The sequence below is a fragment of the Solanum stenotomum genome, chromosome 1 (assembly GCF_019186545.1).
Source record: "Solanum stenotomum isolate F172 chromosome 1, ASM1918654v1, whole genome shotgun sequence".
Taxonomy (NCBI): Eukaryota; Viridiplantae; Streptophyta; class Magnoliopsida; order Solanales; family Solanaceae; genus Solanum; species Solanum stenotomum.
This window is the reverse complement of record NC_064282.1, coordinates 5,429,152-5,442,031: the sequence shown is the minus strand read 5'-3', so window position 1 is coordinate 5,442,031 and position 12,880 is coordinate 5,429,152. Positions and strand designations below refer to the sequence as shown.

At 30.3% G+C, this 12,880-nt stretch overlaps 1 protein-coding gene across 1 annotated transcript; it reads left to right on the top strand.

The window, feature by feature from the left end:
• Positions 1-8,199: 8,199 nt before the first annotated feature.
• LOC125846825 (probable pectin methylesterase CGR3) lies at positions 8,200-12,730 on the top strand. The gene is made up of 7 exons (XM_049526459.1): positions 8,200-8,330; positions 9,473-9,601; positions 10,558-10,597; positions 10,788-10,826; positions 11,363-11,737; positions 11,878-11,933; positions 12,301-12,730. The coding sequence occupies exons 2-7, from the start codon at positions 9,491-9,493 to the stop codon at positions 12,451-12,453; spliced, it is 774 nt and encodes a 257-aa protein (XP_049382416.1). The 5' UTR covers positions 8,200-8,330; positions 9,473-9,490; the 3' UTR covers positions 12,454-12,730.
• Positions 12,731-12,880: the final 150 nt, after the last annotated feature.

Below are 12,880 nucleotides of genomic sequence, written 5' to 3'. Positions count from 1 at the left end.
AAAATATTTACATATTTAAGGCTCGAATTTTAAACTCTAGTTAAGGTAGAAATAATTTTAGCAGCTGTACCATATCTATTGATAATGATGCTTGTATTTTGTTTGATATAGTATTCAATAATTTTAACATAAAATATATTTATAGTTAAAAAAATTCCACCTAAATCAAAAAGGTAAGATGTTGAAAGTGTGAGTTACCTATAGTCTTAATAATTTATGTAAAATTAGTAACTTTTTTATCTTTTAAATGTAAAATTTATTAAAAAGTTAATCAAACAATTGGGAAAATACCTACTTTTCCTAGTCACCATTATTAGATACTCCTATGGAAGTAAGAATTGTGACCGTGAACAACTGTTTTTTGTTTGGTTAATTAGGAAATATTTTACTTCTCAATGTTTCAATTCATTGTGTTATAATGTAAATTTTAAATCAATCCTATTTAGTTTAATCATGAATTCAAACATAAAAAAATTTAAAACAAAATATACATATCTTAGAATTTTTTTAACAGGGATTATAAATCACAATAACTATATTAAAAAAATTATTTTTAGTTTCACTTCTCAAAAGGTGTCACGTAAATTAACAATTTTTTTATATATATTTGCTCATAATGTTATCAAGTAGTCTACATCAATTAATTAATTAATTACAGAGTACCAATCTTATACACTCAAAATATCATTTTTATCATGTTCACTATCCACAGATTTACGTGTATCCTATTTTTATTTTAATTTTAATTATGGTGGGGTATGTAATATGATTAATTAACATAATCCCTGCTAATCTACCATTCCACACGAGTTCGGATTTACTATTTGTAGGATGCACTTTCTCTTCATTTAATTAGTGGTACCATGGTATTATATTACTTAATTATTTTAGCCAAATCTTAGCACCTCAAATTTTTTATGTTTCGTACTGATCTCGTGGTAGTGATCCTCTGACATATATGACAGCTGCGACACAACTACGTAAAGTACATATTATTGTATTATTGAACTAACATAATTAAATATTAATACTGATTCACTCATATTAATTAGTTAATTAACTAACTATTTAGTACGCACTTAATAATGGTCATTGTCTTTGTGATTAAAAGCGGGATCTCCTATGGTGGGACTAGACAAAAAATGTTGGCTTCACGTAATGTCGGTTACGATTTGGTTTATAAAGTGTGTATATATATATACTAGATATTCAAAGGCCCATTTACTGGCTCAATATTATAATATTAAATGAAAAAATTACAGAAATCTCAACTTTTAGTTTCCTTATTATCATTATCCCCTATAAGTTTTACAAATTTTCAAAATCCCCCATTTTCGCGCATCAAATTAATGTATCTCACTCATTAGATTAATGTATCAACGCTTATATTATTGTATCTCGCACATCAGATTAGTGTATCATGTATAAAATGTACATCAGATTAGTGTATCATGTATAATATGTACATCAGATTAGCGTATCATGTATAATATGTAATGTATCTTACTTAACAATTAATGTATCTCGCCCATCAGATTAATGTATCGCGCTTATATTATTGTATCCGTTTGAGGGATTTTTGTAATTATAAACTTTTAAGGGATAAATTGTAATTTGGCCTTAAAAGTATGTGATTTCTGTAATTTGCCCATATTAAATTATAGCATAACTTACAAAAAAAAATTACATTTGGGGGTTTATTACATCTTATTCCAAAAGTTTCTTCAATTACAAAAATTCCTGAGTTTTATTGCTCTCGGATACATTTCTTGATTGTCCGATATATTGCAAATTATACATTATTTAATGGAAGGGATGTATTCGAGAGGGGAAAGGGATGGATGCAAGGGGGATAGAGATATGTCCAAGAGGATAGAGATGTATTTGAGAGGGAATAGAGATTATCTTAAGTTGTATATTATTGTAATTTTATTATATTATATATGTTTATTTTTAAAAAATTGTTAATCATGAATATTTTAAAACACGATATAGAATGAATTGCACTTTACAATAATTTTTTTTTTCTATTTCAACTAAATTAATTGAAACTTATAAGTTTTTTAAGTTTCCATAACTAAAATTTAAAAATATATCTCTCATACTCATTTTAATATTATGTATAACACATATATTGAATCAAATAATAATAATAACATTGGTATTTTTTCATAACCTTTTTCATAACTCTTTGTATTATCAAGCTTTTATTATGTAGAAGAGTTATTTATATTATCAAACTTTTGTTATGTATAAGGGTGAAGAAGTAGGACGGTCCTTATCACCTTTTTGATAAATATCAAACAGACCATATTAATTTTTCAGAAATACTTTTTTAGACTCAATTAATGTGGAACAATTTTCTTTTTATACGTTGCAAATAGAATGTCACATTTTCATAATAGAAAATAATCTAACTTTAAAATACTCCTTTTACTGTTAACAAAATTATTTATAGTCATACAAATGGTCAAGGAATATTTAGACCACAATTTTTTTAAAATTATTTCTTTCATAAACTTTGTGTCAAGTCAAATGGTGTCATGTAAATTTGAAATGGAGGAAATAACAGAAGATGAGGAGAAAGAAGACTATGCTTTACTCATATCTTATATAGTACAAAATCGAGAAATAGTGCAAAATAGTCCATTATCTTTGGGTTAGGACTCAAAGTCCTTCTTGAGTTTTCATATGGAGCGGTATTAATACTTCATATTTGCAATATTATTGCACTTTTGATCCTTCCCCAGTTTTTTGTCTATTTTTTAACATTGATTTTATCCACAATTTATGTATGAAATGTTCAATCGTCTTTTTATATATTTAGAATAATAACTTTTGTGAGAGAAGGTGAGAAGTGGAACACCTTGTTTTGTTTAGTAGAAAATGTATTGCAACTAAAATCAAGAGGTTCATCACATAATTTTCACGTGCAATAGTACAAACTTTTCTTTTCTTGAAACGGTATATGTTAAGGTGTTCTTAGCTAAGCTACAATAATATTTCTACTTAATAGAATAAGGTGCTTTTGTTCTTATCTTCTCTCGCATGGAGATATTTAAAATATATATATATATATATATATATATATAAAAAGATTATTGAATATTACATACATAAAATTGTGGACAAAATCAATATTAAAAATAGGCAAAAGTTTTGGAGAAACAAAAAATGCAATAATATTATAAACACGGGAGACTACTACTGCTTTATATGAAAAATCAAGGATGACNAACTCTCTCCTTGGAGGAGCACGGGTTTAGTCAAGTAGAACCGGGTTGCGCTGCTTGATGCTCCGATCGAAAACAAATCAGTGGGGCCATGCCGGTACNATTTCTACTTAATAGAATAAGGTGCTCTTGTTCTCATCTTCTCTCGCATGGAGATATTTATAATATATATATATATATATATATATATATATATATATATATATAAAGATTATTGAATATTACATACATAAAATTGTGGACAAAATTAATATTAAAAATAGGTAAAAGTTTTGGAGAAACAAAAAATGCAGTAATATTATAAACACGGGAGACTACTACTGCTTTATATGAAAAATCAAGGATGACATAGAGTCCTAACCCCAAAATAAGGGACTATTTTGGGCCTTTTCTTAGACTTGATGCTCCGATCGAAAACAAATCAGTGGGGCCATGCCGGTACGACTGAATATGCGTTAGAAAGGTCAATCCCTTCCCTACTACACCAAAAAAACCGGGCCAAACTTCTAAACCAAAATCAATAAAACATTTAGCAACCAAGAGAATTTCAAAGGGATTTTCATCCATGTTGAAACAATGTACTATCCATAATGAAACAATGTATGAAGAGAATAAAAAAGCATTACAAAATTTACGTGATAGAAATTATAGTAGCTTAGTAAAGTTGTTTATAAAACATTTTAATTAAATAACATCAACTGATGATAAAATAATAGCATTTGAAACTTATTTTACATAAATTCTAGGAAAAATGGTCTGACAAATACTTCAACTTTGGCCGAAATTGCGGGTACGATACCAAACTTTATGAAGGACCTTTTACCCCTTGCACTATTTAATAGTGTATTTTAAAGGTATATATGTGCCAATGTGGACACATTACTATTTATAATGATGAAATATTTATGATGTTCACGTGGACACATATATACCTTTAAAATACACTATTAGATAATGTAGGGGGTAAAAGGTCATTTTCAAAGTTTGGTATGATAACAACAATTTCGGTCAAAGTTCGAATATATTTCAGACCTTTTTTCCTAAATTCTACATATTTAAAAAAAATTCAATTAAAAAAAACGGAATAATATTCTATACCTAATATAGTATATATAAATAAAAGTAAATTACGTAATGTATTTTAAGGAGTAAGAACTATTTTGATTTATAGACATATGTCATATGTTAATTGTCATAATGAAACAACATGAAAATTATAAGATATAATTTACTTATAGTTGAAAATTACTTATGAAAAAATGGAGTACAAACTATATATTTAAATAAGTTATGTCATATACATATTAGTGTAAAGAAATTTCACATTATAAATTTATTTACTCATTGTAATATATAATTTATTTTATTATGAAAACTTCCAAATTTGATGTTTTATGAAAAATTGGTATGAATATTTTTATGTGACTTCATAGTATGAAGTTCTTTACTTTATGATATAGAAGAATATTACTTAAAATAAATTATATTCTCTCCGTCTCATTTTATGTAGCACTTTTTGGATTTCGAGATTCAAACAAATCTAACTTTGACTATAAATTTTTGGGATAACGGCCTGAAAAATACCTCAACTTTGGTCGAATTTGCTGTTGCGATACTAAACTTTCATGAGGACCTATTACCTTACTAGACCATTTAATACTGCATTTTAAACGTATATATTTGTTCACGTGGACATAAAAAATATTGCAAAATTATAAATAGTAATGTGCTCAAGTGGGCATATATATACCTTTAAAATATATTATTAAATAGTTCGGGGGGTAAAAAATACACCATTAAATAGTTCAAGGGGGTAATAGGTCCTCATGAAAGTTTAGTATCGCACAACAAATTCGACCAAAGTTGAGGTATTTTTCAGACGCTTATCCCTAAATTTTTCATAAATCTTTTAAACATTTTGAATTACCAATTGTTGTGACTTATAATACTTTTTACGTTGTTTACAAATATATAAATTTCATTTCAAAGAAATTAAAGATTTCATGCGCAAATTTCCTGTCAAACTTAAACTGTCTGACTCTCGAAAAATGAAAAGTGTCACATAAATTGAGACAGAGGGAGTAATATCTTAATATAAAATGTGATTGAAAATATAGGTCCATATTAAATGTCACATCATTAGAATACACATGACATTTAGAAAAATATATTTAATTGTACTATCATTATAAATCTATTACCACTTTTTTGATGCCATAACGTAGAAACAAACATTCTAGAATTTCTATGAAATGACAAATTTGCCCTTAATCGTCCTCAACTTGGCTCTTCTATAAATAGAAATATACACATACTTGTCAAGATGTAATATGGAACATGGAACATGGTCCATTTAATAATTCAAAACAGACAAGTAACCTATGCTAATCTGAAAAATAATACTCCCTCCGTCTCAATTTTATATGTCATCTTTTTACTTTGTACTTGCATTAGGAAATGATGTAATTTTACTCTTCTATCTTTATTTAATGTCTACTTAAGTCAACTTTATAATAAATGATGGATACATTTTCAAGATTAATTAACTACTCTATCAAGGGTATAATAGGCAAAATATGGTAATTTATGCATAAATTTTATAAAATGACAAGTATTGTGGTCTAACTATTTATAGAAAAGTATGACATAAAAAATGGGACAAAGGGAGTAGTAATTAAAATGACATGTTTGGTTACTTGCCAAATTTAAATTTAACAGGAGTAATTAATTAACGGACAAATTATTACACATCTCAATGAGTTAATAAAAGTTAAACAATAACATATTTAATGAAGGTAAAAATTGAAAAGATTATTTTTGAAAGATAGTAAAAATTAATACAAGCTAGTTAAGAAGGTGTTTGGATTGACTTAAAAGTTTGTCAAATCTACATTTAAGTCAGTTTTTGATTTTTAGAAGTGTTGATAAATATTTTAAGTCAGTTTTTGATTTTTAGAAGTGTTGATAAATATAAAAATAACTGAAAATAAATCAAAAACTACTTAAAATAAGTTAGGAAGCATTTGACTAGGTTAATTTTAAGTTTAAAATGACTTAAAATAAGTTAAAAATCAAATGTAGGTCTCCCCTACATTTTTATTTTGGAAAAAAGGACAAATATACCCCCGAACTATCGTAAATGGTATGCAGATACCATCCGTTATATTTTTGGGACATTGGTGCCCCTGCCGTCCAAAAACTAGAGCATATAGACCCTTCATACTAACAGACATACACGTGTCATAATCTTATCAACCGGCCCGACATTTATTAAATATCAAATTGACGAATAAGATTGCGCCATGTGTCCCTATTTAGTCTTCCGTTAGAAGTGAAGGACATATATGCTCTAGTTTTTTGATGGCAGGGGACCAATGTCCCAAAAGTATGACGGAGGGTATCTGCATAACATTTACGATAGTTCAGGGTATATTTGCCCTTTTTTCCTTTTGTTTTTTGACTTAAAAAGTCATTTAAGTTTGAATTTTTATTTTATTTTTGACTTAAAAGCTACCCCATCCGTTCACATATACTTGACACACTTATTAAAAAAATAATTAATGATATAGATATTTTACCAAACTATCTCCTAAATAATGTCTTAGAAAATCATTTGAAAAATAAGTATTTAATGTTGAAAATAAAATATAATAACAAATAATTATTTTTTAGAAATAAGTGACAAGTAAAAATGACTAATACATTTTTTAAGTCAATCTAAACGCTCTCTAAATCAATCAATAGGTCATTGCATCACAAATGAAGTTAGGTGGAATTTATGTTTTTTGCATTTATTGTTCTCAATCTACTTCTCCGTATAATCTTAGATTATGCGTCGGCAATGGCATTATAATTAGTGCTTTAAGCCGGTCCCAGAGAATAAATATCCGGAAGAATATATGGTAAAGAATAAAGAGATCCAATTTTGAGTAAAATAAATATCGCATCAGATCTTGTTCAAATAAAATCATCACGTACTATTAATAAAAGTATAACTTACTTAAATCTCATAGTATAAAGAGTAAATTACATTATATCCATAATAATTCCTTAAAATTTGTACCTTCCGGATACATTAATTCTAATACAAAAAGAATCTTTCTATTGCTCTAAAATGGAAATAAAATCTGAAAATTAATTAAATCCCATAAACTACGCTTACGTTTCTTCTTACTCTCAATCATACAGAGGCAAATCCTATCAGAATGAATAAATACAAAATTTCAAATTGCTCCCTCCATCAACGAATAAACCTTTCAGATTTGATTAAAAAAAATTGTCGAAATTTTGGGTAAGCAAGGTGAGTTATGAAGGATACAAAAGTGATGTAATTGTTGGTGGACAAACGATTTCCTTTTGAATCTTCAAGTTCATCGGAGATCCTTTCAATTTTGATTCAAGATTGTCAAAAAAATTGTGATTCAAGATTCTTTCTTCTCCTAGTTCATCGAAGATCCTTTCAATTTTGATTCAAAATTGTTAGAAAATTTTGAGATTCAAAATTCTTCTCCTAGTTTGTTGAAGATCTTTTCAATTTTGATTCAAAATTGTCAAAACAATTGAGAAGATACATCATAAATATAGCTATGTTTAACTAGTATATGTTTGCTTATACGCATAATTTTCCCTACTTCAATTTACAATTACAATTGACTATCTAAGAGCTCCGAACCTCAGCATTTAGATTCTAAATTCAGAAATCATTCGCGAATTGTAATCAAGGGAAATTATTACAATTGACTATCTAAGAGCTCCAAACCTCAGCATTTAGATTCTAAATTCAGAAACCATTAATCAAGGCCCAGTGTTGGGCCGATATATCACATTCCACCGAGTTTTGAACTGTTACCGGGCCATAATTCCTAACCCGAAAATGATCCACACAGGCCCATAACCACAAATTAAAAAGGAGAATAATAATTTTTAAAAAAAACATTATCTATGGCATAAAGTTAAAGAAGTTTTTTTTTTATTTTTCCCTCTAAAGATTCCCCAGCACAGACGACACAGTTACTAGTAGAACCACAGCAAGCAGATCCAGATCCCACCTTCATCCTCAAGATCTCGATCTCACTTCACACTCATCTTTCAACCCAGGTAGCTCCACAACCCGACCCGATTATTCCTCCATTGTTACCCACTTCATACAGTTGAAGTCTTTAGTTCTATGTTTATGCAGTTAATGTAGTTCGAGTATGTTCAGTTCATTCATAATTTCATTCCGAAGGTTAACTATCTTCGAAGCGTGTTCGTGTATTTCTAGGTTTTAATGTAGTTTAATTCTTTGCTTAATGTTGATATTTTGAAGATTCACTACTATTTGAAGCACATGGAACAGTTACAATTTAGTAAAAGAGCTGCAATTTAGTTTAATTTTGAATTACAATGGCTATGTATAGAGAAACTGGATTAGTTTTTAGTTTACTAAGTTTGATTTTAATACAAGCTTTGTTTAAGTTGCTAACCTTTCCTTGTTTAGGCAGAGACTTAGAGGATCCTCTCTCCTTTCTTTTTTTCTATTTTTGGTGGATGTTATTACTGCTATAAAATTTTCTTGGGATAAATTTCTACTTTAGAAGATTCCACTCCAATGTTATAATAGTAGACATGTTAGAAAGAGGCGGATCCGAGATTTTAAGTTACTTTGCAGAGTAGCACTGCACCCATTTCTAAAAATATCAGTTCTGTATATGGTTCCCAGTGTGCAACTACTATGTCTGCCATGATTTGGATAATAACAACTTTGAACTACCGGAATGAATAGTGTTCATCTCTAGATCTAATAGATGTGGATCTATTAGGATGTTGTTCCTATATTGTGAATGTCCTGTAAGAAATTTGAACATTTCCGAAGCCAAGAAAGTTACAGGTGAAGAGAGAATTTTTAAATGATCTGTTTCCATCTGCTTATGTATACTGTTACAAAGAACCTAGCTTGTTGTGCCTTTCAGTACTACTGAATGGTAAAAGTATCTTGGCATAGGGGAGTTACGATTATCAAGTCATTTCCACTGTCAAATTCTTCTATCGCGATTTGTACAATATACAACAATTTTTTCATATAATGCTTATTATTACTCCATCTTAAATCTCCAATCTTATCAGAAGACATCTTATACCACACATCTCTTTTTGCATACTGCCAATTATATTGCTGTACTCATCAACTGAAATAACAATACTTTGAACAGCAATCATAACCTTTTTATTAACTTGTATATATGTTGTATATGCTACAGTTATTACTACTCGTCAATATGTCAAGAAGGCCAGCTCGCCGTTTTGCAGATACTGGGAGCATTCCATTTGTGGGATCCTTTCACCCCAAATCACGTCCATCTCCTTTATTGTCCTTAGGACTTGTTGTGGTAAATGCCAATCTCTTTTATTATTATTGCCCTTTGATAGTGTACTTATTGCTAATAAAGTTTGACATTTTTTCATATGAAGGGTTTGGTTATGTAGAAAATCACAAGGAAATTAATTTCATCATAACAACAAAGAACCTGCAACTTTACTGTTCTCTTTAAAATGATTTACTTCCTTGCAAGCACATTTTTAACTATATAGTCAATTACATGGTACCTGTAACAATGCAATTGGAACTAGAGTTCATTTTCAAGATAAGCAAAATCATGAAAAACTGTCATATTCTCAAATCTTTGTTGGAGAAGGGCAGCTTATTATAGGTTTTTTGGGGGATAACTGAAGAGACTTGCTATGAAGCAGCACAATTACTAGGGAACTACTTATGAATATGCCTTTTAAATGTTTATTGTCATGCAAGCTCTTCTCTATGTGTATCCAATCAATTCATCCCTAAAACTGAGAAGCTAAAGCAGAAACAGAAAAGTAGGGTCAAAGAAGGCAATATAATTGAGGTCTTGTCTTGTATGGTTTAATGTAAAGCAATCTCATGAGGACTAGCAAAATCCCTTCAATGACATAGGACTTAGGAGTACTTGATTTAATTGGCCTAAGGTTCTCAATCTCCTATGCTTAGTGCTATTCAAAGTAGATGCTACATTACCTGATGGTGAAATACATCTGTTTTACTTAGATATATGTTATTCCACATATATATTTTCATTTCTACTCTTGTTGAATCAGCATGCTATCATTCCATTCATGGGCCTTTTACCATTGATATGAACTCATTTTTCTTATTGCCTAGGCATCTCCGTTTCCTTTTCAGTGTTAAGTATTCATAAAATGTTGCTATTTGATGGTGTGTCTGTCTTGATTTTCTTAATTTTTGGATCTTGTTAAATAATCCCAATCCTATAATTGCCATTGATATGATCACTTTTTATGTAAATTTCAGGGTGCATTGCTGATCATTGGGTACATATATCATAGTTCAGGTTCGTAGCCATATATTTCTTTACCATGATTGTGTGCTGTCTAAGCAGTTGTTTCATGTCATCATATAATCTCCTGATCATATGATTCTGGATGAGTATATCCTCTATCATTATTTTCTAAGATTATTGCACATGATTATTCTGTTACATGCCTTCTTAATTCTGAACCCTTTACTGTTTTCTCTGATAGGTGGAAGAAGTGCAGCAGATGCTTTTAGTAGACTTGAAGGTAACCATCTATGTAACTGAATCAAATTTGCATTTTTGCTGGCATGACAGCATATGACCCAGTTGCTAAGAAGTTTTCCTATTTCCAATGGAACTGATAGAAAAGACTGCAATTAGAGTATTCCTTATCGAAAAAATAAAAAATAAAATATAACCAAGAGTCTGTAATTAGAGCATAGCGATGATCTTGCTGATGTGATTCTCTAGGTGTATTGTTATGTGGGAAAAATAGCATTCTTCATATTTTCTTCTGTTCTCTTGAATGCTTGAAGTCTTTCACCGCAAGTAGATCCATGACATGGTATTTGTAAGAAAGGCTTGATTTCTCATTTATATAATGTGTGCTTGGTGTAACTACTTGGAATTTGTCAATGTTAGTCTTACTGGCTGTTAAGAAATGCTTAGCCAAACATTATTTGTTAGTCTCTCTGTTCCTTAATTATTTCGTTATTGCTGGCAAAGGAAGATTTCAGTTATTGTCATAGATGTTTGGCGTTGGACTTTATATTGTTTTTGTTTCGCTTACAATTTTGTTAGGTGGTACTTCATGCACAGCGGAGCTTCACAGAGCATTACCTGTACTGAAGAAAGCATATGGGGATAACATGCGGAAAGTGTTGCACGTAGGCCCTGACACTTGTTCAGTGGTCTCTAAGCAATTAAAAGAAGAGGATACTGAAGCTTGGGGCATTGAACCATACGATTTAGATGAAACTGATAGCAACTGCAAGACTCTTGTTCACAAAGGGATTGTTCGAGTAGCCGATATTAAGTTTCCTCTCCCCTACCGTTCAAAGTCATTCTCTCTAGTTATAGTATCTGATGCAGTGGATTACTTGTCTCCAAGATACCTTAACAAAACTCTTCCAGAGTTGGCAAGGGTGGCTGCTGATGGTTTAGTTATTTTATCTGGTAAACACTAAGAACTTTGGTCCTTAAATTTTGTTTAAATGGATCAGCTGGTTTTCATTTTAGAACTGGTGATGTAAAACTGAGGTAGGGTTAATAAGATCCACTCGACATTTATCTAAAGTATTGGAGTGTTTTTTTAGGTTACCCTGGTCAGCAAAAGGTTAAAGGGGCGGAGCTGTCAAAATTTGGCCGGCCAGTAAGTCAATGATCTGATCTTTTCGTAGTGCATAATTAAAATTTGATGATGATTATTCATCTATAACTCCCCAGTTCTGATCCATGCAACTTGACTTGTTCAAGTATCTAAAAGGTTTTTCAAAATATTATAGCTACTGTAATTGATGTTTCCTTGAGATTGAATACCGATGGTTCAATTGCACAATAATGGAGTCATGATTAGCTATTTATAGTAAGAGCCTTGGCTTTTAATTACATGGGATCCTCTATTTGCTGATAATGCCTAACTTCTCACATTGCAGAGAGTAATGGTGTTAGCTAATTTAACCCTGTTCTCTTCTACAAAGCATATAAACTTTACCTTGCTTATTTTTCTCTCTACGTAGGCCAAATTGCGAAGCTCATCCTGGTGGATTAGATTTTTCATTCAAACCAGCTTAGAAGAGAATGAACCTGTAACTAAGAAATTTGAACAAGCAGCAGCCAAGAGGTCTTACAAGCCAGCCTGCCAAGTTTTCCACCTCAAGCCACTTCTTTGATGATAAAACACATCTCTGTTTAAAAGATACTAAGCGTCTTCAGCTGTATTAAATGACATGCTCCAAGTGTTGAAAAGTTGACAATTTTTGTTGGAGGAAGTTGTTTCTGTATGATAGGTTTCACAAGTATTGTATGATAGGCTAGGAGCTTGCTGTCAATTGATATTGCTCCTTGTAGCTGCAAACATAGCTGGTTTTAGCATGTCCAGACCAAAAACATTGTTTGAGAATTAGTACTGTATAAGCTAAGATCAATAAGTAATTTATGATTCTTTTGTCATATTGTGCTCTGTGGTTCGTCTGAAATTTAATTATTTGCTTATAATTCTGAGTTTCTTACTGGCATTAAAATATCCAATTCAGGTTATGTGAAACGATTGCTTATTCGATTAATCCGGGTACTATTTGTCTACTGGGGAGTCGTTAG